A 22209-nucleotide genomic window follows, 5' to 3' on the forward strand; every position below is an offset into this window, starting at 1 on the left:
GATGTGGTGGAGAGGACTAGCTTTGAGTGACACAGTACGACTTGATTTGTGGTGTATTTATTTCTGCATGGCGCCAATTAAATGTTCCTGTCAACTATTTGATTGGATTAGTGGCTTAATGAATGCACAAGTGACAATCTTCCACCTTGTTTTACTTTGACAAATTGACATGCGTTTGCAAGATTACTCAATAGTTGACTATTATAAAGGGATAACATTCCAACAGTCATGTTTCATGTTAAGAAAATAAAGGATGTTTATTCTTCTGCTGTCAGCTACGATTAAAAAAAATGTAAAACATGGAAAATCATGAAGGCAATGCATTGAAGTCTATGATGTTGAGAGGTCTTTCTTTATTCACGGTAACTTCTACTTGGCATTTACACCAAATGACAATATCCACAATCTAGCCAGTTGGCCAAGTAAGTGTAAGATAACGCTTTGAGAGAAATATCATTGAATGACTCTATCCCTGGCACTTGAATAATCATGAAAGCTGGGAAACCTGCACTGTTTGCTGGCTCATGAAAACTGCAGCCGGACTCTCGCTCGTATCTGCGAGCAGATTCTTTGAAATGATTAGTCAAAGGATTTTTCTGCCCGTGCCTTGGTCAGTCCATGTTACGCAAGATGGGAAATTCCCTGGGGATGATGGGGATCAGTTACTGAACATTCACGTCACATAACCGGGTGTAATTTTCCACTGTTGGCTGTAATTGCGCTTTGAAAACACCTTAAATTGGGAACAAATACTTTGATAAATCCCATGGGGACAAAACAAGGCTCCACCAGTGAAAATTGGCAGTGCCTCATAAAGCACGGCTTACGTTCCTGCTGCTCAGTGGCTCAAAAGATTGTGCTTCCTATCAGTATTTGAGATTTAGATTTGAGATACAGGAGATCAGCATCGTATCACTGTGATGTCGTTGAGCCAGATGTTGGAGATGCATCTGCTCAACATCTTGTTAAGTATCATTTTGAATTCATAATACTCCCTCTCCTTCTGTCACCCCCCCTTCCCTACTTTCTCTCTCCCCCTCTCTCTTTCTCTGCTTCCAAGACTCATGGCTGTGGAGGATGAGATAAGAGGAGGAGCCATCCTTGAGCCAAAAACCAGGATTTTCGCTGATCAGGTCTGTGAGATTGCTTCTTCTGTCGTCGAGTTCGTACGGTGGCCCGTGCTATCTTCTTTCTCCATCCTACCTCTCTTCCCCCCCCCCCTGTTATTGATATGATTTCGTTTGCTGTGTGTATGTGGTCCCTCTGATCTGCCTCTGCCTTGCCCTGTCCCTGACCTGTCCTGTTTGGGTTTGACTGCCATTCGTCTGCCAACATACGCGGGGGCTTTGAAGATGAAAGATGAAAGAATGCTGTTGTTTGTATTCTTAAGCTCAAGCTATCAAGATGTCTGACTCTAGCTGGGTTTGTGAACGTATCTGGGTTTGTGGTGATGTTGCCAGTTTTGTAGTTGCTTCTGTGAAACCTTTCTGCCGAGCATGTTGGGGTTAAAACTCCTGGTGGCTCCCTTTCGCACAGATTACTGAACAGCTGAAGCTCACGTCTTACTGTATTGTACGCTGCGTGATGGTGGTGCTGTGTCTTCGGGAGCTCTACTTCCTCAGTGCTTCTCATTTCATGCCCCAAACCCACCCCCTTTCCTTATCCTGCCATCCTGTCAAATTGAGCAAGCCCACCTTCAAGCATGAGTCATATGAGTTGATATATATATAACTCAAATGTAGAAATATTATTGGAACATGATCTTTGCTGTGTTGTTATCTTTAATGCTGTGACCTGTACAAGTTTTGCTGATTTAATTAAATGTAAATATATTGCTGTATAGCTTGTAAATTTGCCTCAGGGATCAATGTAATCACCTCAAGGAGATTACATCATAATTTGTCAACTTATCTCTCTTATAAATTAGATTCTATAGTAAATTTATCAATTAAGTGTAGCTGAGTAATATATATTAATACCTTATATGAAGTTGTATGACATGGTACATGCGTAGAACTTACCTTTTACACTTATTTACTTTGCAAGATTCAAGATTCAAGAGTGTTTCTTGTCATTTCGGATGCTATTTACAGAAGTACACAGGCTCAAATGAAATGTTTCTCAGCAGCCTCTATAGTGCAATAAAAATAAAATGCAATATTAGGTGTAAACAATCATATTCATTCAGTTAGCGGCAGTTCTTTCACAGAGAGGGATTAAATTAGATGAGATTTGAGACCAAGTAGGCTAATTCAGCCCCATAAAGGGCCCAGGAAATTTAAAAGTTGTTTTGTTACCATGCAAAATACTTTATATGTTAAATGTAATGGAGTGTGAAAAAGTAAAGATATTTTTTCATTGTAGTAGGTAAGTAAGTAAAATGTATTTATAAAGCAAATTTCACAGATAAAAATCTCAAAGTTCTGGCTTCAGCTGCTGTAGCAGTCATTGTCACGTCTGACACTGATTTGTATGGTTTCTGTGTTACTATGTCTAACGTAGCCGTGGCTTCACCCATGAACTCTGGTGTGACTCACGTAACCTGGAAATTATACCATGAAAAATATGAAGAATTGCGAATGTTGTGTCCCATTTGCAGCATACTCATTTGTGGAGCACTGAAATTGTCAAAATAAAAATAAAAAAAAAACATAATTTATTAGTTTCCAAAAAGACATGAAATACACGAGAATATATTTAAAAATAATTGGAGGATTGTGAGGTAGAAAATTTCATGAATTCTCAAATTTTAGTAATTTAACACAAGAGTTTTGTTGCTAATCCAACATGATAAGAACTATATAAGGCATTACAATTTCAGGTGCTGTACATATAAATTTAAATGCATTAAATTCTATTCTGATCATTGAATGAAGGAATAACTCTTTACTTGCCAATTTCCAAGTAATTTCCTTTCAATCAGTAACCCAACTTGACATGTTCCTTCATTCATTAGGTCATACTTTTGAATTGTCACTCATTTAACTGCATGAAAAATTATTTTTTAAAAATGCCTCATTGTAGGTTTCTAGTTGACCTTTCGAGGTGCAGAGAGTTGAAAATAATAATAAATTAATAATATGCCAAAAGAGAAGAGCTGACAGACGCTCCGAGTGTCACTCTGGTGGTCATGATTACAGCTGATGTGACCGTTATATGTTCTGAGAATGTACTGTATACAGCACAGTATTTCAATGTCTATATGGATTTATAAACCTGTGAGTTTGGACTGGTGTTGGAGAAGTTATGTTTCATATAAACCAAATTTGGTGCCAGATGGATAACACTATTTAGAATTTGATTTACTGCAGATTTTTTAAAATATTAAGAAGGAAAACAAAGAAAGAAAAACCCAGGACTTTTAGGAGCACAATGAATCATGATAAGTCATGGTCTCTGTCAGCAGAAAAGATGTATTTTGCTAAAAGTACCAAATTATATTTCTGTAATCACAAGAAAAGTTTTCTTACAACTACAGAATTACAATCAAGCTGCAAAAGAGAAAAAAAAGGAAAGAAAGAAAAAATATGCAAACGTATTCATGTATTCAGCTCATTCAAATTTAAAAATTCTAATTTATCCTTATATTTAAACATTTACAGCGCTGCAAAAAAGTATCTATGCCCTTCTTAATTTCTTTTTTTTGTCACACTTACATATTTCAGAGAATCATATATTAGAATGCAATAGAATAGAATAGCCCTTTATTGTCATTGTACAATGAAATTATGGCTGCTCCATGGCAACTGTGCAGGAATAATATATAAATAGTAAGACAACCGGAATAAATAACAAACAGGTGAAATCTTTCCAAACTACAGGAATATATACAAAGTGCTTGGAAGTAGTGCAGAGGACTTGAGTATAAGTACATATGTGAGTGGCCTGAGTGATGGGGGTTACTCAGACCATGGCTCACCGTGGGGTGTGGGGGGGATAGTGTTTGTTGACAGGGGAAGAGGCTGTTTCGTGGTCTGGACGTGTGGTACTGACCAGTGAACAGCAGGTCAAACAGGTGGTGGGTGGGGTGCAAGGAGTCCTGTGATGGCCCTGATTTACCTGAGGCAGGAGGATCTGGCGATGGCCTCCAGGGGTAGTAGAGGGCAGCCAATGATTTTTGGGGGAGCGGTGTTAATAACCCTCTGCACAGCCTGCCTGTTCTCAGTCATGGCCCCTGTATACCAAACACCCAGGCAGGAGGAGAGGGTCCAGGTGAGATCAGCAGAGATGTGGGCGCCCAGGAGAATAATTCCAGCTGTTCTCCATTTATAATCAGGGGCGAGTGGACCTGTCTGTGCCTCCTGTCCATTATGAGTCCTTTGGTTTTAAGGACATTCAGCTTCAAGTTCTCTAACTCTGCCCTGTACGCTGTCTCATCTGCATCAGAGATGAGCCCAACCACAGCGTCATCAGCATACTTGACAATGACATTGGTTGGGTCGGTTTGGTGTACAGTCATAGGTGTACACAGGGTGTACGTGTACACCTAGGTGTACACCTATGGGCTGAGAGCTGGTGCTGAGTGACAGTGAGAGCAGAGGTGGTGGCTGAGTCTAAACTTAATAACTTGTTGTCCCATCCTTGGCAGCAAGAACTCCAATGTGATAACTGACAATGAGTCTTTCACATCACTTGGAGGAAGTTTGGTCCACTGTTCTTTGCAGAATTGTTTTAATTGAGCCACAATGGGGGGTGTCCAGCATGAATGGACATAACAAAGTATCTTAATCTGATTTAAGTTCTGACTTTGACTAGGCAAACTCCAAACCTTTTGGGATAATTTTCCTGTTGCATAACCCAAGTGTGTTTGAGTTTCAGGGCCTGAACTTACCAATGCGAGTCACAACTTCCAAAACATTAAACCTTTGTCTCGTCAGTCTACAGAATATTTCCCCAAAAGTCTTCTTTTTGGTCAGCAGTGGTTTTTTCCTTGGAATTCTCCCATTTTTGTCCAGTTTCTTGCTTATTGTTGAATCATTGCCTCAACTGAGGCAAGTGAGGCCTGCAGTTCTTCACATGTTGTTCTGGGTCCTCCTGAATGAGTCATCACACTCTTGGAGTAATTTTAGAAGGCCAGATCCACTACGGCAAGGCTCTCCACTGTTCCAAAAATGATGTATTTGTGGATAATGACTCTCACCATGGTGCACTGACAAAAATATTGGGTCAGGCCTTTTAATCTTTAAATTCAGGCGTTTACAGTCGCATTTTAATGGGTGTATAAAATCAAATGCAGTGTGCCTTTGAAAATACTTGTAAAACAATGGGTCGTTCTAAAGAGCTCACTGAGTCTGAGCGTCAGTTCATAAATTTTCTTCCCTTCTAAATATTCCAAAATCAACTGTAAGTGGTATTATTACAAAGCTGAAGTGTTTAGGAACAACAGCAACTCAGGTAAAAAGTATCGGTGTAAAGTTACAGAGTGGGATTGACAAGTGCTGAGGTCCACAGTGTGTAAAAGTTGCCTGCACTAACTGCAGAGCTCCAGACCTTCTCTGACATTAACATCAGCATGAAAAATGTGAGCCAGGAGCTTCATGAGATGAGTTTTTACGTCCAAGCAACTCCTGTAGATATAGCTGACCCAGTAATTTTGTCAATTTAGTGTATCTGTAAAGTTAAACCATTCGGACAGCATTAATGTTTTCAGCTACAAGCTAATGTCAGCATATCAGTGATGATTATAATAATAAAGCTAGGCTGGGGTGATGATTTCTTTCTTCACCGTGTTAGCGTGTGTTATGTAAATGAAAGATGAGGAAAGTTTAATCTGATAAATTATGTAATATCCAGGTTTCTATTGTACCTTTGTAATTTCAAAGATGATAATCCCCCAGTTTATGTTAATGTGCTGTACATGGCTGAAACCTGGGAAAATGTGATGTGACAAGGAAGATACTGCTGCAATGTTCCTTTAATGTGCACCGCTCGAAGCTAAAACAGCCATTACTGTGAGTGAGCATTTTGTTGGGCTGTTTTGTCAGAAGTTAGTATTTAGTTTTCTATTTCAGCTTTAGGCACTCGTGCTTGTCACCTCAGCATTTAAGATGAGCAGACAGTTCAGTCCAGTGTGATAACTTTCACTTTTAATGTGTGGCGCACACGCAGCAGCTGAGAGTGTGGGGTGGGAGAGTAAATTAATAGGGAGTGAGAAGGGGGATGAGCCATGGTGCTGTTGTTTCCTCAGGCCACTGCTACCATCTTCCAAAACAACACTCCACACTTAATTAGACCTCACATAATATCACAGGTGCAGAATGCCATAATCCTTTCCACAAGAGTGTCCTAATGCCTACAAAAAGAAAAGGAAAAAAAACACTCCAAGAAGATTTGATTTAAACAATCGAGAGATTCCTCTCTCTCTCTTTTTTTAATCTTACACTTAACACACATTTTAAATGCTTTTTTTTTTTTGCCTAATGTAAACGGTGACTTTAAATTTTAGGTCCTTTTTTGCGCCTGTGCAGTGGTTACTGCTAGGAAGCTCACAACTCTTTTGTCAGTTTTAACAAAAATCAAATTAATTCATAATGAAATTGAACATTGAGTCAGTTATAATGTTTTTATTTGTGGGTAAATCTCCTCCATAAACATGCATTGGGACACAGAGCTGCCCTGAAACAATAAAGAGAAGACGATTCAGCTGTAAGGTAAAGTAAAGCAGTTAGGGAACAGCAAACAGGGAACTAAAACACTGCAACACATGTGAAGGGAAAACACATTTTTAGAACCTGAAAGTATTCCACCTGTAACTCCACCTGGAAAAGCCACACCCATTAAGGTTATTACCTTAATTTACAGAGGTAATAACATTGTCTTGTAACTTGAAACATTCACAGTTTGTCTTTGACAGTGTTGGACTGATCATTTGTAGATTTTTCAGGTTTTTCTAAACCTTTCTTTTGATCAGTTATCAGCATTCAAAGAGAAAAATACTTCCTGAGGTTGTAGTTACATTAATCACATCAGTGTCTCCTTCATTTAAGATTTATTTCCTTTCCCTGTGCTCATTTCTTGCAACTTTGAGTTTCAGCGAGGTGTGTGTGTGTGTTAGAGTAAATTTGTTTAAAAAAGTTTATTCTTGGTTGTTTCTGTGTTTTTTTGCATATGGTGTTGATGTAACTGGTTCTTTCTGGGTTTTCAAAGTGTGTATATATATTTCATAACATTGATAACTGCATGTTTGATATAAGCATGTTCTTTATGCTGTCTTCTTACCTTTCTGAACCAGGAAACATGAAACATTCGGCTGCTTTCAGATGCAGATGGCGTTTGCGGAGCACGATTTAACGCCTTTTTCTTTCTTATCCTACAAGCATGATTTCTGTTAATGATACACTGCATGGCATGCTGCTCTAATGCTTTCAGGCTGTTGCGTGTCTGACACTGCTGTGTGTCTCTGGTTGCCATTATATATGTAAATATGCCTTAGGAAGCATTTTATATGTATATTTATGTTCTTGTTCTCTGTTCATGTTGTGTTGTGCACCTTGTATGTATTGTTTGGGTGGCTGTTGATTTCCTCTACCCTCACCGTCCTTCTGGACCCTCCCCACTTGCGCACAAGTCGTCCCTCATTTTATTTATTTTCGCAATCAGTTTTCTCTTCCTGCCTCCTGCTTTTAGTCCTCCTCTGCTTTCCTTTTTCCTCTCATCTCCTCTCCTCTCGTTTCCTCTCCTCTCCTCCTATGTTGATGAGATACGGTGATTTCTCTTAGGGGAGGCGTCAGTCCATCCTAGTGCAGCCCCGTCTTGCGCCTGTCCCACCCCGAGTATCCAGGTAATAAACAAGCCGGCAAACTCTCACTCTCCATCCATAACTGCTGCCTCTTTTCCACTTCTACTGTTCTCTATGTGCGTCCCTGTCCTTATACAGCATCCTGTGAACTCACTGCAGGCCCACACACTGACAGGCCCACTTTGCTCTCCCATTTATCTTCTCATAAAAAGGAGGACTGTCACAGAATGTCTGGACAGAGATGACTGATGTTTCGTAGGGGCACACCTGTGTGTTAGGGTGACAACAAAATAATGTCAAATTTTTAAAAGTGAGCAAAACAACTCAGCAGTTAGTCGTGTTCATCTAAATCTTATCTGCACTCTCCTGCCCATAAATCATGTACTGCAATATCAGTAACTGCACACAGTACCAGGCTGACCTGTGAACATTATGCCCCATGATAATATGTCCTAGAGAGGCAGAATTTTAAATGTGGCTCAATAAAAAATTGATAGGAACACACCATCCTGAGCAGAGGGCATGCTTTAAAAAAACAAAAGGATATCTTTTATTGATAAGACAAACTGAGGGCTTTCACGACCACCACTGTGTGAATTAGCTGTTCCAGTCATCAGGCAGAGTGGCTCGCTTATGTTCAGCTAACTTAACGTCTTAGTCCAGTTACACTTGAAGGTGATGTTCTAAGCAGTAACACACAGCTGAAGCCCTTAAAGTCGGGAATGATCATGACTCTATTCAGCAGGTTTTCAAAATTTAATTAAAACACCCAAAATGTTTTTTGGCAGAAAACCAGTTCCAGCTAAAAGCTTAGATTTTATTGTCTCTGTTCAAAAGCTTCAAATTACTGTTGGTGAAACAGAAAATCAATTTGATTTTAAAACGAGTCCAGGATTCACTTTGAACATGAAATTGTATTCATAAATTTAATAACTATTCATTTTGAATTGGCTACTGCTCCAATTTGTACATCCGATTGGCTCTTTTTGCAAGGCTGCACTGCGTCCACCTACCAATATAAGAAAAATTTCATTAAGTGATGGTCTTATATGATTAATACTTTAACCTAAAGGATAACACATGCTTATGAAATCTCCAGTGACAATGTGAAGTCTGCAGCCTCACGTTCTCTGCTGCAGGGATAAAGGCTGGGGTTTTTAGGCCAACTGAAAAAAACAGCAAAAATTAAAGTTTTTAATACTCACATTTTGTTGTGCAAGATAATATCAACATATTTATACTGCTTTTGTGATTTTTGTAAGTATATGTAATCACAGCGGTATAGGCATTTGTTAGCAAATGTTTTCTTTGGGGCAAATAAAGGCTTCAGGGGTATTTACTTATATATTTATGGTACAGGGTAAAAGTCGTGAGCCACCTTGCATTTCTTTAAATTTTGTTATGAAAATAGGAAAAGGATGCAGTGTGTGACAGGATAAAGGACCCACACATGCAGTGATGTATTGATACATGCAAAGATACATGGAAATTCAATAAGTAAGGCAGAAATAACTGTGCAATTCTAAAAAGCTTCAGAGTCAAAATGACCACCTTTATTTTTTAGCACAGCCTAAAGCTCTAGCACAGCTTTGAGGTAATGTTGTTGTCATTTCTTTAAGCAGTCTGCAGGAATAGTTCTGCAAGCTTCTTGAAGGACATTCAAAGGCCTTCTTTGGATGTTGGCTGCCTTTTCTTCTGTTCTCTGTTAAGATGACCCCAAACTGCTTCAATAATTTTGAGGTTCAGTCTCTGGGGAGGCCAGTCCATGACTGATACTTTTCCACTAACGAGGGGTGGTTCAAGCCTTTTGTAGCAATATTAATATCAAGAATACATAAACAGAGGCACAGTCGAATGAGAACAAAGAAATGCAGAAATTCTAACTATAAGTCATTCCTGTGAAACTATGTGAAAATGCTGTGGGGGATTTTTGTTGCAGTGACCAGCTAGAACAACTGACAGCAAGGTACTGCAGTTTAAAAAAGATTTTTTACCATACCATCACACATTGTTAGCATTTTATCCTTATATGATTTGAGAAGCAGGTTTTCACAATGTTTTCTAATGAGAAACCTGTGCTCACTATATTCCTTCATTAGCTTTTTTCATGAAAAACTACTTTATTTTGCTGCATTTCCTGCTATTAACAACTTTACTTACACTTGAGGCACCTATAGTAGAATTGTAAAGGTCTATTTATTAGCTACAACACTGCTAACATTTCATTAGTTAGCAAACAAAGGCAGACATCCAAAAGCTAGCAGAACAGGATGTTTTCATTGCTTTCATTTCATTACTTTTAGAACTTTCTTCTGAGACATGGTTTACATTTTAATCCAAGCCATAATCTTGCCTTGGAATAGAATGTAAATCAACCTCACCAACTAGTTTTGCTGCTCAAACCTAACCAACCTGCAAGCTGAGAATAACATAAAAGAAAGGAAATATTTCTGTCAGAAGGCTTTCTGGCAGGGAGCCCTGAAGGCAAACCTGTCCTGCTGCCGATTTATGCTGAAAGATGTATTTTATTTGTATGTGTTTTTACATGCACAGCTGCAGCTTTAAATTCTCTTTACTCTGACAGATGACAAAATGTGTCATTTTTACACAGCGCCATGATTGGCACTGTGTGAAGTGAGCTTCTCATCCACAACACACACACATAAAAATGACATTTTCTTTGTTTTGTCAGGCTGAATGAGGAGGTAACCCGCTGTGCTTTTTATTGTCACCCTTCCAACACACTAACGTGTGTCTCCTTTTATCCACTGCTAACTTGGAAATATTCTGTGATAGACCTCCTGGATGTTTACTTGAATTAGATGAGACAGAACTGAGACTGCTTTTTCTCTTTATGTTGACAAATAAGCATTCGACATCCCCTGACAAAAATCTAAAGAAATACTGCCGTAGCTTTTTTAATATCATTTCAAATTCTCTGTGTGTGACTGTTGTTGCTCTCTGCAGATGAAAATGTCATCGCTTGTTCACACATAAGATTCAGTCACAACCAGCAATCCACAGACATGCCAACATTATTATGCACAAATTAATTTCAAGTCATATACGGAGAACTCTCTACTTTGCATTGAATCAGCTGCTGAAATGCAGAGAAATTCAGCAATCAATGGAAATCATTGATTTTTACTCTCTGCTGCTTTTAATATGTTGGCATTTGCAAAATTCCACTTCTCATTACATATAACGGTAATTTTTCTTTGGCTTTAATTAAACTAAAGTCAGTTTTAAGGAAGTATTTCCATAATTATCAGCTACTTACAAACAGCATACGTTTCATATCTTCTTAACGTTCTTTTGATGATGTTTTTAGTCAATAGAAGTTGACTAACAGATATCTAAAAGTATCTTTAAAACAAGTTTGAATGCAAAGAAATTGTAGAAGTAGCTGCAATAATTCCAGACTTTAGATTTGTGAGCAAGAAACTGAATATTTGCAACTGTTTTCAGCTTACAAAAGCAGACTGAAAACACGGCTTCTCAAGGCTTTACCATTCTTGCTTATAAATCAGTCTGAAAGTAAATGAAATATTAGTGTTATTCTCTTTTATTGCCTTTTTTTTCTTCAAACGTGCCATATTTTAGCACCACTTTAAATTCACATTTTCCATTCAGATTTCCATCCCTCCTGCCACGCCCTATGACAAACGACACGATTTATGTGAAATCTCCGTATCTGACCCAGTCCTTCCCTGAAGAACACTGATTATTGTGCACATGTTTTGTGTTGTGTTCTGTGTCTTTCAGTGAATCCGTGTTTTTCCTGATATGTATGTGTTTCTGTATGTGTTTGGCACCTGGGCGTATTGTTTGTCCGAATGGTGGCGTAGGTCAGCTGTTATTGTGCGTCTTTTTATGTGCGACATGCATACCGTGTTCTTGCTTTTTGCTGTTTTCTTTTTGTACTTTCTATCAAAGCAGAAGCTCAATACCCATCAAGCTAGGCTTTTCAAGACTTGCAGCCCTCTTTTTACGTTTTTTTTACCCATATATAGAGTGATAAAACCAGCACGTACAGCAGGTATTTAGTCTGAAATGTGAAGGTGAGAAAGATTTCACAGTTTGTTGTAGACATTCACGTTCCAAATTGGAGTGATTGGAGATTGGAGGAGATGGGTAAGAATTTGTGTGTGTGTGTGTGTGTGTGTGTGTGATAATTTATTTTCTGCATCATTTACAGTACACTTAACATTTCCACTAAGTGTTTTGTGTTTCTGTCTCCAATACTGCAATTTTCATTAGCATACAAAAACACACACTCACACCAAGCTGTAATTGAATGCACCACGTAATCAAACACTACAGCCCACAAAGTGAAGCAAGTTTGGTAAGTTAAAAAGGATGTCAGTAAACATTTTGCCATGTCTTTGTTCAGCTGCCTGATTTCCCAGTTTAATAGGCATGTGTACTGGACTACACATGGATATTAAACAACACTGTTGGTTGTGTTGGAGACTAATAAAACAAGTGCTATAGTGGAGTCATGTTACTGGCATCCTGTAACTGTCTGTAACCATAGTAGATTTTAGCTGTTCATAGCACCAGTTAGCAACTGAAAGTGTTTGCATTCATTTTGGTTCTGATTGAGAAGAGAAAAGGCCCGCCAATTCACATCTAATTCTGGGGTAATTTTTTTTTAATTATTATTTCTTCTTTTTACTCTTTTTAACTGAAATGGAGACACCTCACAGCGGACACACCCATCAGACACAGTTTAAGCGAAGATTATTTGCTTTTGATGCTTTTGATTCATTTTCTCTACTGGATGCAGACCAAACTATCTCTCCTCCTTCCTGTCTTCCCCTCTACAGCACTTCATCCCATTCACATTACAGTGTTTCATACTTCTTGTGTGTGAGCATTAAAGTGGTTTTTACTGTCACATGTATAATATGTGAACATTTTCCTGTTTGATATAAAGTTAAATTACTGCACAGATCTTCGAGCTCTTTTAGATGCTTGCTGCACTCGTCCTACACTGTCACTGAATCTTTGTAATTATGTCTAGACACCACACAGCAAATGTGTCAGGCACCATAAATCGAGTGCAATTATTTCAAGAGGTTTCTACCCAGGTCTGATGTTAAAACTGTGAATTCCAGCTTTCAAAATGCTTCTGTATTCAAATCATCTTGAAGTCGTGCATTGTTACATTAAGCAGCAGTATGAATAGAGTCATCATAGTTGTCTATTGGCATAATAACCCAATTGTTTTCTCTTCCCACTGCTCTTAGACATCAGTGAACAAGACTGGAAGTGCAGGCTTGCAAACAGACCTTGATATAAACTAATAAAACTCTAGTATTGCATTGCTGTTATTTCGCTCTAATGTAAGTAAAAAACAAAAGTAAAACCAAACTTTGTTTGAATGTCTAATCAAAAGCTCCAACCCAGGAGGAACATCCCGCTGCGGTGATCAGTGGCTTTGGGTTGGATGTTTTGGTTGGTGAATTTGACAGAGGTTTGGATTTCATGTCAGACTCTTTAAGACTTGCTTTTTAAAGTTGCTGCTGACCTCTATGTGTCTTGACAGTTTTGCATGTTTTGCGTAACATGTTATGCTACAGCGAGTGCTGTTAAGCTTACTTTCAAGCCATAAGACTAGCGCTCTTTTTCAGTCTGTAATTTAAAATATTTTCAGCTGCTCAAGCACGCGCTTTTACTTTGAAAATTAGTGGTTATTGAGCATTATTTGTACTCACTGTCAGAAGATGACTCACTTGACTTCTTGACTTTGCCTGACACCTGACAAACACCTACTCATGCCAAGAGGATCAGGATCCTTTGACCTCAAGATTTTTAATTCCCCTTCATCTCCTCTTTACCTGTGTCCCTTTTCTTGTGCTACCATTTCTATTGGTGTGCGTCACGCATCAACCTCGTAACTCATTGGGCTCTTTCTCTCCTCTCTCTGTGTCTCTCCTTCTTTATGTGTGGTTCTTCCAATCCCTTGTCACGCGTCTGTTATTTTCCAAATGCACCTTCGCTTTGCTTTGACCATTGCCTTTACATGTATCCATTCCATCTGGTTATTTCTGTTTTTCGCTGTTGATGTTTTTCCCTTCAAATCATGTCCTTCTCTGGTGATTTTTCTCTTTTATCCTCTTTCCATCCTTATCTCACTGCTATTCCTTTCTCCCACACTTTCACACCTCTTCAACGTGTATTTTTTCCCTTTACATGTCTGCCTTGATTGGACATCTCCTATTGCAACTCCTCACATCCCTCCCATCTTTCATTGAATGGCCTCTCTCCTACGACCATTTCTCCCTGCTCCCACTCCTCTTTCCCCTCCCTTCTCTCTCTATCTCGCTAGGAGGACCAGCTTTCCTCCCTGGGTTCTGCAGACCCCGGTGTGAAAACTGAAGGTGGAGGGGGAGGTGGAGGAGGTGGAGCAGTAACCAACGATCAAGGCCTCAGAGTCTCTTCCTCGGGCATTTCCTCTGTCAGCTCGCCCCACAATGGAGTCCTCCCTCAAACCATAGATCCTCCCTCTCTACCCGCTCCTCATCAACATCCTAGTCAGAATGGAGAGCTCCGTGGCAGCCAAACATCTTCCCCAATGACAACCTCACAGACAACTGGAACTACAGCAGCAGCAACTACAGGCATAGCAGAAGAAGGGGGAGTAGGTCAAACACAGCACTGAGCCAAATCAGAGAGAGATGACCCAAAGGAAAACACCACCCCTGCCCTTTCCCCATTTAGCAAGACAGTTCTTTGAAAAGAAATCACCTTTTATGTTCTTATTGCCCAGGCAAGAGAGAGAAGAAAAGCGAGCAGGAGACGAGTAGTAATCATACAGCTACTGTACAGTGCTTAACACATTAACACACAACATAAAGGGCTCTTCAATGGACATTTGTTCTCTTGATGCTCACATGGAGCTTCAGATAGTATCAGTCTTGCAGGACAAGACAATGATACCTTACGTACTTTGAATCTGTCAAACAAAGCATTAACATGCATACCAAGATATGTGAATATGTGCTCCGTGCACTCATCGCCTGTCTTTGATTCCACTAGAAACAAACATGTAAGGATCAAGAACTATAGAATGTCTTGCACCCCAAAGACTTCATAGTAGCCATTAGCAAAGAAGTGCTAGAAGCTAGAAGCTAGCTTACAGTAACCCTTGACTCCCATGGATGTAGATGCATTAATATATCCTGAACACGCCAGGCTACAGTTTGTTTTAGTAGGAATGTGGCAGTGTGGTCTGGCTTTCATAGTGCCTTTGAGTGTTTTTCCAACAGGGTTTTACAATACAGTTAACAGACGGCGATCAAGTTGGCTTTGCAAGTAAGGGAAACAATATATGGGCCGAAAACAGAGATTCAAAGACACAAGATCAAGCATCATAGCGGTTTGAGTGATGAGAGACATTTCTGGGAACTTCTTTCTTCTTTTCAATCTAAGGGACGTCTTGTTTTTGGACTGAGCTCGTGCAGTTTTTCTCTTCTCAATCTCAGAACCGATTTGTGATAAACTGGTGCTAAACAGAAACAAATGGTGCCATTTTCCAAGTCAGCTGTCTGTGTCTGCCATAGCACTGCCTCTTTCATGGTTCACTCACTGTCTTTTCTCTCTCTCTCTTCTGCAGTTTGTCTTTGACAGGACTTTTTTTCCCCCTCCCAATATGTTCCGTGTGCGTCCGTCTTTGTTCTTTGTGCATCATGTTGTGTTATGCTTAAACGGGGGTGTTGGGGTTTCCATATCTGTTTTTGGGTTTTTTTGCACTCCTCCAATCTCTGATTTTAATCACATTTAATAAAAGCAGCTCCCAGGCTCAGAATTGATGGATCAACTATTGCACTTTTGCCTCCAAAGGCTATCTGTAGTTTACAACTAGCACTAGTAATTTTAATACGTTGAAAGACAGGGATGAATGAAGTGTATTCAGTGTTTGTTTGTTTTTCTTTCACTTAAATTATGTTGATTCTTTGTGTTTTTCTAGAAGATGATTATTTTGCTTATTTCAGACACAGCCTTTAATAATTTATCTTGCAATTTTCACCAAAACAAATAAATAGTAAAAACAGGTTTGTAGTTGGTTTGAGCATACACTACATTTTACCCCATTTTTACTTTCAAATTTGCCAAACACAAAGAGGATTTTGTTTCCTTACAAATATCTGTGAAAAGACCATTTCTAGGTTTGCTAAGCCTGCCGTTAAGTGCCTGGGATAGATGCATTGAGTATCCTTTGGCCAGTAGACTAGCTAGTCATCAACCAAATGCACCTTATAAAGCCTTGCGTAACACAATAAAATAAATTATATCCCTGATTCTACAAATTATTATATATTATATTATCTTATATATTACTGTGTGTAGTTTGCTTAACTTGAGGTTTCTTTTTTTAAATGAAAAGAGACCTGTTGTTGAAAACAAAGCAAAAAAAAAATAAAAAATTTAGACAATTGTTTGATGTACTTTGCAAATGAACTCATGATTTGATTTCTCATGTGTCCAATGCTGAAAACACATCTTTGAAATGTTTGCAACATGTATCCATATTCCTTCATTTTGTCTATGAACTGTCTGCTGTAAGGTTTGTCTCGATGTGAATTTGTTTTTGTCTTTGTAGCCTCACACACCGGTGTCGCTCTGCAACAACTTGGCTTGTTTTAAAGTTCAAGAAGTGTTTCACATCAGCCATTTTTCACTTTAGACAGACCACAACATTTTTGTTTTTGCCGTGTCAAAGGTCAAAATGGCCTGCAGTGGTTAAGCTTAGATTAGACTTCTAATGATAGTGAATGTTGAACCACCAAATGTTTATAATGCTAGCAGTCTTATGCAGGGAAAGATTGTCTATTTAGGGCTACTTCTTTCTTGTGAATTTACTTGTGTGGTGAATGTTGGATTCAAAGCGGGCTAGGTTATGAACATCAGTGTCTTTTCTGAGACGTGATATGATCCGTGATTGAGAAATTAACATTGCTGTGAAAATACCTCAGTGACTCAGGTAAACAAGCAGTTGCCTCAGAGCTGAACACAAAAACTATAGAAAATAAAAAGAGACGAGTCCAGCTTTGGAAAGACTGCCACCATGCAGATACTCGGTCAATAGCTATGCTTTAATAGCACCTGATCAAGCACCCTCCCCCGTTTCTTCTCTCTCTCTGTCTCCCTTTTTTCTCCCCCAGCCACTCTCAAAGCTTCATCGAGGACAATGTGGAACCTAATTGGCTGATGCACCATCGGCAGTCTGCAGGGTGGCATGGCCAAATGTCCAGAGCCCTCTCTCGTGACGCGATTGGCTGACAAAGGGAGAACTTGGGGCACTGGTCCCATTCTCTTTGCTCAAAGGATGGTGCAGAGCCCCAGCGGACCATGTAAGGAAATGCTGGGTTTTTTTGGCTTTTTTGTTTTCACTTTACTGGGCCCTCTCTCTCTGATTTGATAACAGGATTTTTTTTAATATGTTTGATGCCTCATGGTTGGATCTACATTTGACTTACAAACAAAAGGTAGGCTGGACAGATATTGTTGTTGTCAGCCTGCCGAGCATGCAAAGAACAGCTATGCAGTCTGATCAATCAGCAGAACGGAGGAACACAAAAGCCAAGGAAGGCGCGATGCTCAAAGTGAGAGAGAGGGGTGGGTAAGATGTATTTCAAAGGTGCTTGACTTCTCTTAAAATTTTCAGTCCAAGCTGATTTGCTTTCATAGCATTTATTTGCCTCTCTCTCTCTCTATCTATCTCTCTTGTAGTCTTTTCAAATTACCCCTTGATTCCTCTTCATCTATTCACTCTTTATGCATCTAGGATTTTAAAAAGCATCATTTAACCACTTCAGTCTTACTTCGTTCTAGACACACTTGATCTTTTTCTCTCCTCGTAGTTTTTAGCTCTTCCGTTTGAATCTCGTTCAGCGTTTGATTTTAAAGGAACCTAAATATGCACAGCCTAATTCATAACGTAAAACCGCTTCTAAACAATACTCTTGCTTCAGTGAAGACTTTGAAAAGCCGGACAGAATGTTATTATTTATATTTCTATGATGAAACTGCTTATTCTTACAATTAAAGAAAAACTCTTCGTTTAAAATCTTCCGGAGGAGATATTTATTTCTTGATATAGATAGATGCCTCTATCTAATGGAAGTTCATAAATAACCCATTTTATATGAACCGAGTTTCTTACTGAGACAATCTTTTGGAAAGAAGAGTTGCCCCAAAAGACTGCAGCGAAAGGGATGAACTCGTGTTTCACCTACTCCCCTTACGACAGTTTGCACGTTGCTGACACCTGATCCCTCCTTGCTCTTGGTTATTATTGTTCAAAAGCGAAATAAAGTGGACAGATGTCGCCATGGAGCTCTCCATATACGGACGATGTGAAATTGATTGGATAAGGACATTCTTACAGCTATCGTTTTGTACTCCACTTCGACTACCTGTCTGTAGAGTTTTAACCAAGCAGAGGATGAACTCTTGGTTTCAGTGTGGCCACATTTCTGCAGTCAAATTGCTGTAAAACTCCCCGTTTTCTTTCTATGGATGGACTCCACTGACACCAATCTGAGTTGAAATCCCTGCCATTTCCACTTTTGACTGAAACGAGAGAGAGACATGTTAGAGGTCCTGCTGAAACGAGTGAATGTGTTTGTATATAAGTGTGTGTACTGGCTCAATCTTTGTGTATATACTGGATACATGTGTATATATGGTATGTCTATGTGTATATACAGTTTGTTTGTATATGCAGAGTGTACAGCTATTTTTTCCTCTAATGTTTCTCTCTCTTTCTATGAATAGGTCTTCTCAAGTTACCAATATTGAGGCATGGAAAGGTTTTTACATGTACTGACAGCTATCAGAGGCACTTTCTGTGCAGACTTAGAATATCAGCAAGGTCTGTCACTTCTAGCTGCATTCTTGAAGCTCTCATACAAGAAGTAACTCACGTAATATTAAGCTTGCACTCATTTTCTGACCAACTAAAAAAGCTTTTCTAAGTAGATTTGGGTGACCAAGCAATGTTTGTACATATATAGACTTAGACCTTTTTTGCCCCCCAGAAACCTCCATTTGCATTTCTTTAGGGGGCAGGGATAGCTCAGTAGGTAAAGTGGTCGCCCCATGATCGGAAGGTCGGCGGTTCGAATCCACTTAACGGCTACCCTGAGGTACCCCTGAGCAAGGTACCGTCCCTACACACTGCTCCCCCGGGCGCCTGCTTAGTGGGCTGCCCACTGCTTCACTGAGTGAATGGGTCAAATGCAGAGAAAAACAAGTAATTTCCCCATGGGGATCAATAAAGTATCCATCATTATTATTATTATTATTTAAAAATTCTCAACCTGTTTTGAGTTCTTGCGTATCTGGCGTTCACTTATATGTTTGCAGCGGTTGTCATTCAGAGCTATATATTTATTCAGACAACCCTTATATATTTCTTGAAATTTTGTTCCCCAAATTCTGCTTCTCATGGAACCGTCTAACCTTTTTGTGCGGCTAGACTGGCAAACCCTTCCATGAAAGTCTACTGTCATTACTCACCATTGCTCGTTTTTGTATAGGTCCTTACTAAATAAGTGTGCCTCCTCCCCCTTATACTCTTACTAACCTTAGATCCGTTACCTCCGCTGATCGCTCATCTCCATTACCCTTTGACAAGCCATAGCCCCCACCCTCCCTGAAAGCTCCTCTATTGTTGTTATGACAGGACAGACATTTGGGGATTTTCTGTATATTAATGGAAGAGTGGTGTTGAAGAGTGTATTGCAGTTGTATATGGATTTGTTATGAATGTGGATATTCTGATCATTGAATTATTATTGTAATAATGATAATAATTATTGCCTCTTTGATTTTGTTGATTAATTCCTTTGATCCAGTTGATGAAGATGCCATTGTTCCTTTTTTCCTTTCTCTTTTTTTTTTTGGAATACACCGGAATTTATATTTTTCGGGTGGGTGATTCTGGAGATAGAAATACGTAAATAAATTAATAAATAAACAAATAATTAAATTCTTAACTTTGTGTGGAAATGTGTGTTCTACCTTTCTGGACCAACTCTGGATGATTTCAGAGAATGTAGAAAGTAGAAAACTTTTTTCTTTATTTGCATATCCAAAGTTTAATCAACCTTATTCCTCTTTTTTTTTTTTTCAAATGCACATGAACAAGAGTTTTTGGGCCTTTTTGTTACTCTGATGACTCAGACACACTGGAGCCAGATAGTATTAGGTATACAGTGAGTTACCATGCACAAATGTACGTTTTTGAGCCATACTATAAAAATTGCATTAAACCTAAGTGGTACCTCTTGAGCTTTATAGTCAGGCCAATGCAAAAAGTTGTAATGTGAGTAAAAAAAAATTCAGGATACTGATAAAGCTTGTAGTTATTTGATTAACTGATGTGCTGGTAGATGCAGCTTTAGCTCCTAGACCTCACATCTGCTAATTTAAGCAACTGAACTGGACTTTAAATACAGTCTATGCTTAAATCTCCTTTTTTTAATGGTCAGTAGGGGCAGTTCTCATGGTTGCAAAAAGTCTTGTTGTATGACTGTAGTAGAAAATGACCCTTCGCTTTTGATTTATGATGTCTGCAGACACTTTCCTGATGACTTTATGGTCTGGTATGCTAGTCTCAAGGCCAATTTAACGCTGTGTCATTTTATAAATTATGGTTTAATTCAAGAGGAAATATGTAATAGTGTCTTTTAACTAGTGTATGACTGACAAAGGGCTTACCTTCAAAATTCACTGCTGAGCATCAACCTATCGTTTATATACGATCTAGCAATAAATCTCGAGTCAGTCCCACTTACACCACCACCAACAATGTTTGATCATACACAGCTTGTAATATTCGACAGCCAACATATTATTAATATTATTAACATATAGTAGCAGTTTCCCACAGCCTATGTCAATAATTAATTAATTCCACATAAAAACTTCTGAATGAATGTAGTTTGTAAAAGAGAGAAGTCACACATTTACTCTCATTTATTTAATTAAAAAAACAAAAACATTATACTTGACAACCTCTTGTAAAAATACTGTACATTAAAGATAGAAGGGTGTGTTCAGTGTACATGTAAAACAAAGGAAGTTGGTGATCAGTTCACAGGAAGAATTTGGTTGCATCATAGTGTTCACACATGTGTGGGTGATTTAATCATCGTTTAAGGATTGTGAGTCTTCACTTGTGGTGGAGCAGATCATGCCCTCACACGCTCCTCAGACACGGTACTCAGAGTGAGGAGGGCAGGTAAGATTTGGGATCTGGGGATTCGACTGAATTTAGTAAGCTTGTAATTATCTTCATCCTCCTACACTTAATTGCCTGCAGTTCCTTCAGGGGTTTGCAACTTGTGACTTTGGACAGAAAGGAAGAAAAAGCACTTAAGCAGAGGGTTCATGATGTGTAAACTGAACAAACAGAGCGGAGAATTCCACCCCAACTTACCTGTAATTACTACTCTTGTAATTATTCTGCAGGCGACACTGAGAAATTAAAAAAACAAACAAAAAAACCCATGTGCTTGCAATAACTGTTCAAAATCTGTGTTTTTGAGAGACAGTTGGCTCTCTGTCACATTTCCACAGTAGGCAGATACATAAAAACTTAAAATTATGGAAATGTTTTATAGATGTGTACAATAATCCATGAGCTTTATAGTCCTCTAGTGGCATCTACCTGAAATTACAAGAACAGAGGTGCATTCTAGTCTATTAATAAACCCAGTTTTTAAGCAGCATTTTTGATCAACATGGTGTAAGGATCAAAACATAAATTGTATGTAAATATTGTAGGTATTAGTGCCAATATGGGACAAAAACAAACATGAGGTTTTGCATATATATATATATATAACATGACCTGTAATCCTGTAACCCATGCAGCGACGTAATTCCTAAATTGCCTAAAGGCATTTCATTTTTTTCTGGTAATGGAAATTACCAAACTGTCCTATAATAATCAGAGTGGAAGATAGATCACATTGTCCTATGACCACACACTTCTGAGCGTATTCATAAAAACTGTGTGTGTAGTCTGTGTTGTGGTTTCAGATGATTTTTGTATTTTAGTGATTACATGTTACAGTTTTTATTCAATCGATTTGGCACAATTCTCACAGCAGAAAGGTCTTTCCCACCACTCAGAACAGTTAGGGCATTTTTCATAACACGGACTCACCTGTGCAAAATACACTCCAACAATCAAAAACATTTTCACATTTGTCAGAACACGAATAATCAGCCAATCACTTCAGCTCTAATGAATGAATTAAAACGTTTCAGAAACAAAAATGAAATGTAAAGTGTGTGTTTTTTTTTTGTTTTTTTTTTACAAAACTGATGAAATGAAGAAAAGCATCAGAAAAAAATACAGTCTGAGAACATAGGACCAATTACTGTTTAGTCCAGTGAAGTCACGCTATACATTCAGCAACCACTTTATTAGGTACGTCTGTTTCACTGCC

The 22209-nt window shown here is 38.7% G+C and overlaps 1 protein-coding gene across 9 annotated transcripts in view; it reads left to right on the plus strand.

Annotated features, from left to right (window-relative positions):
* Nucleotides 1-19746, plus strand: part of syngap1b (synaptic Ras GTPase activating protein 1b) — a 183196-nt gene extending 163450 nt beyond the window's left edge. For 6 of the 9 annotated variants that reach the window (XM_026184939.2, XM_026184940.2, XM_026184944.2 and 3 more), the window contains 2 exons: nucleotides 1061-1133; nucleotides 14073-19746. In XM_026184939.2, coding sequence (XP_026040724.1) covers nucleotides 1061-1133; nucleotides 14073-14405 — 406 coding nt within the window. In that variant the 3' untranslated portion in view covers nucleotides 14406-19746. Of the gene's footprint in view, nucleotides 1-1060; nucleotides 1134-7718; nucleotides 7781-14072 lie in introns of all 9 variants that reach the window. The other 3 variants (XM_026184942.2, XM_026184941.2, XM_026184943.2) reach the window with 3 other exon arrangements.
* Nucleotides 19747-22209: the final 2463 nt, after the last annotated feature.

This window comes from Astatotilapia calliptera, chromosome 11 (assembly GCF_964374335.1).
Source record: "Astatotilapia calliptera chromosome 11, fAstCal68.1, whole genome shotgun sequence".
In the NCBI taxonomy this organism is placed as follows: Eukaryota; Metazoa; Chordata; class Actinopteri; order Cichliformes; family Cichlidae; genus Astatotilapia; species Astatotilapia calliptera.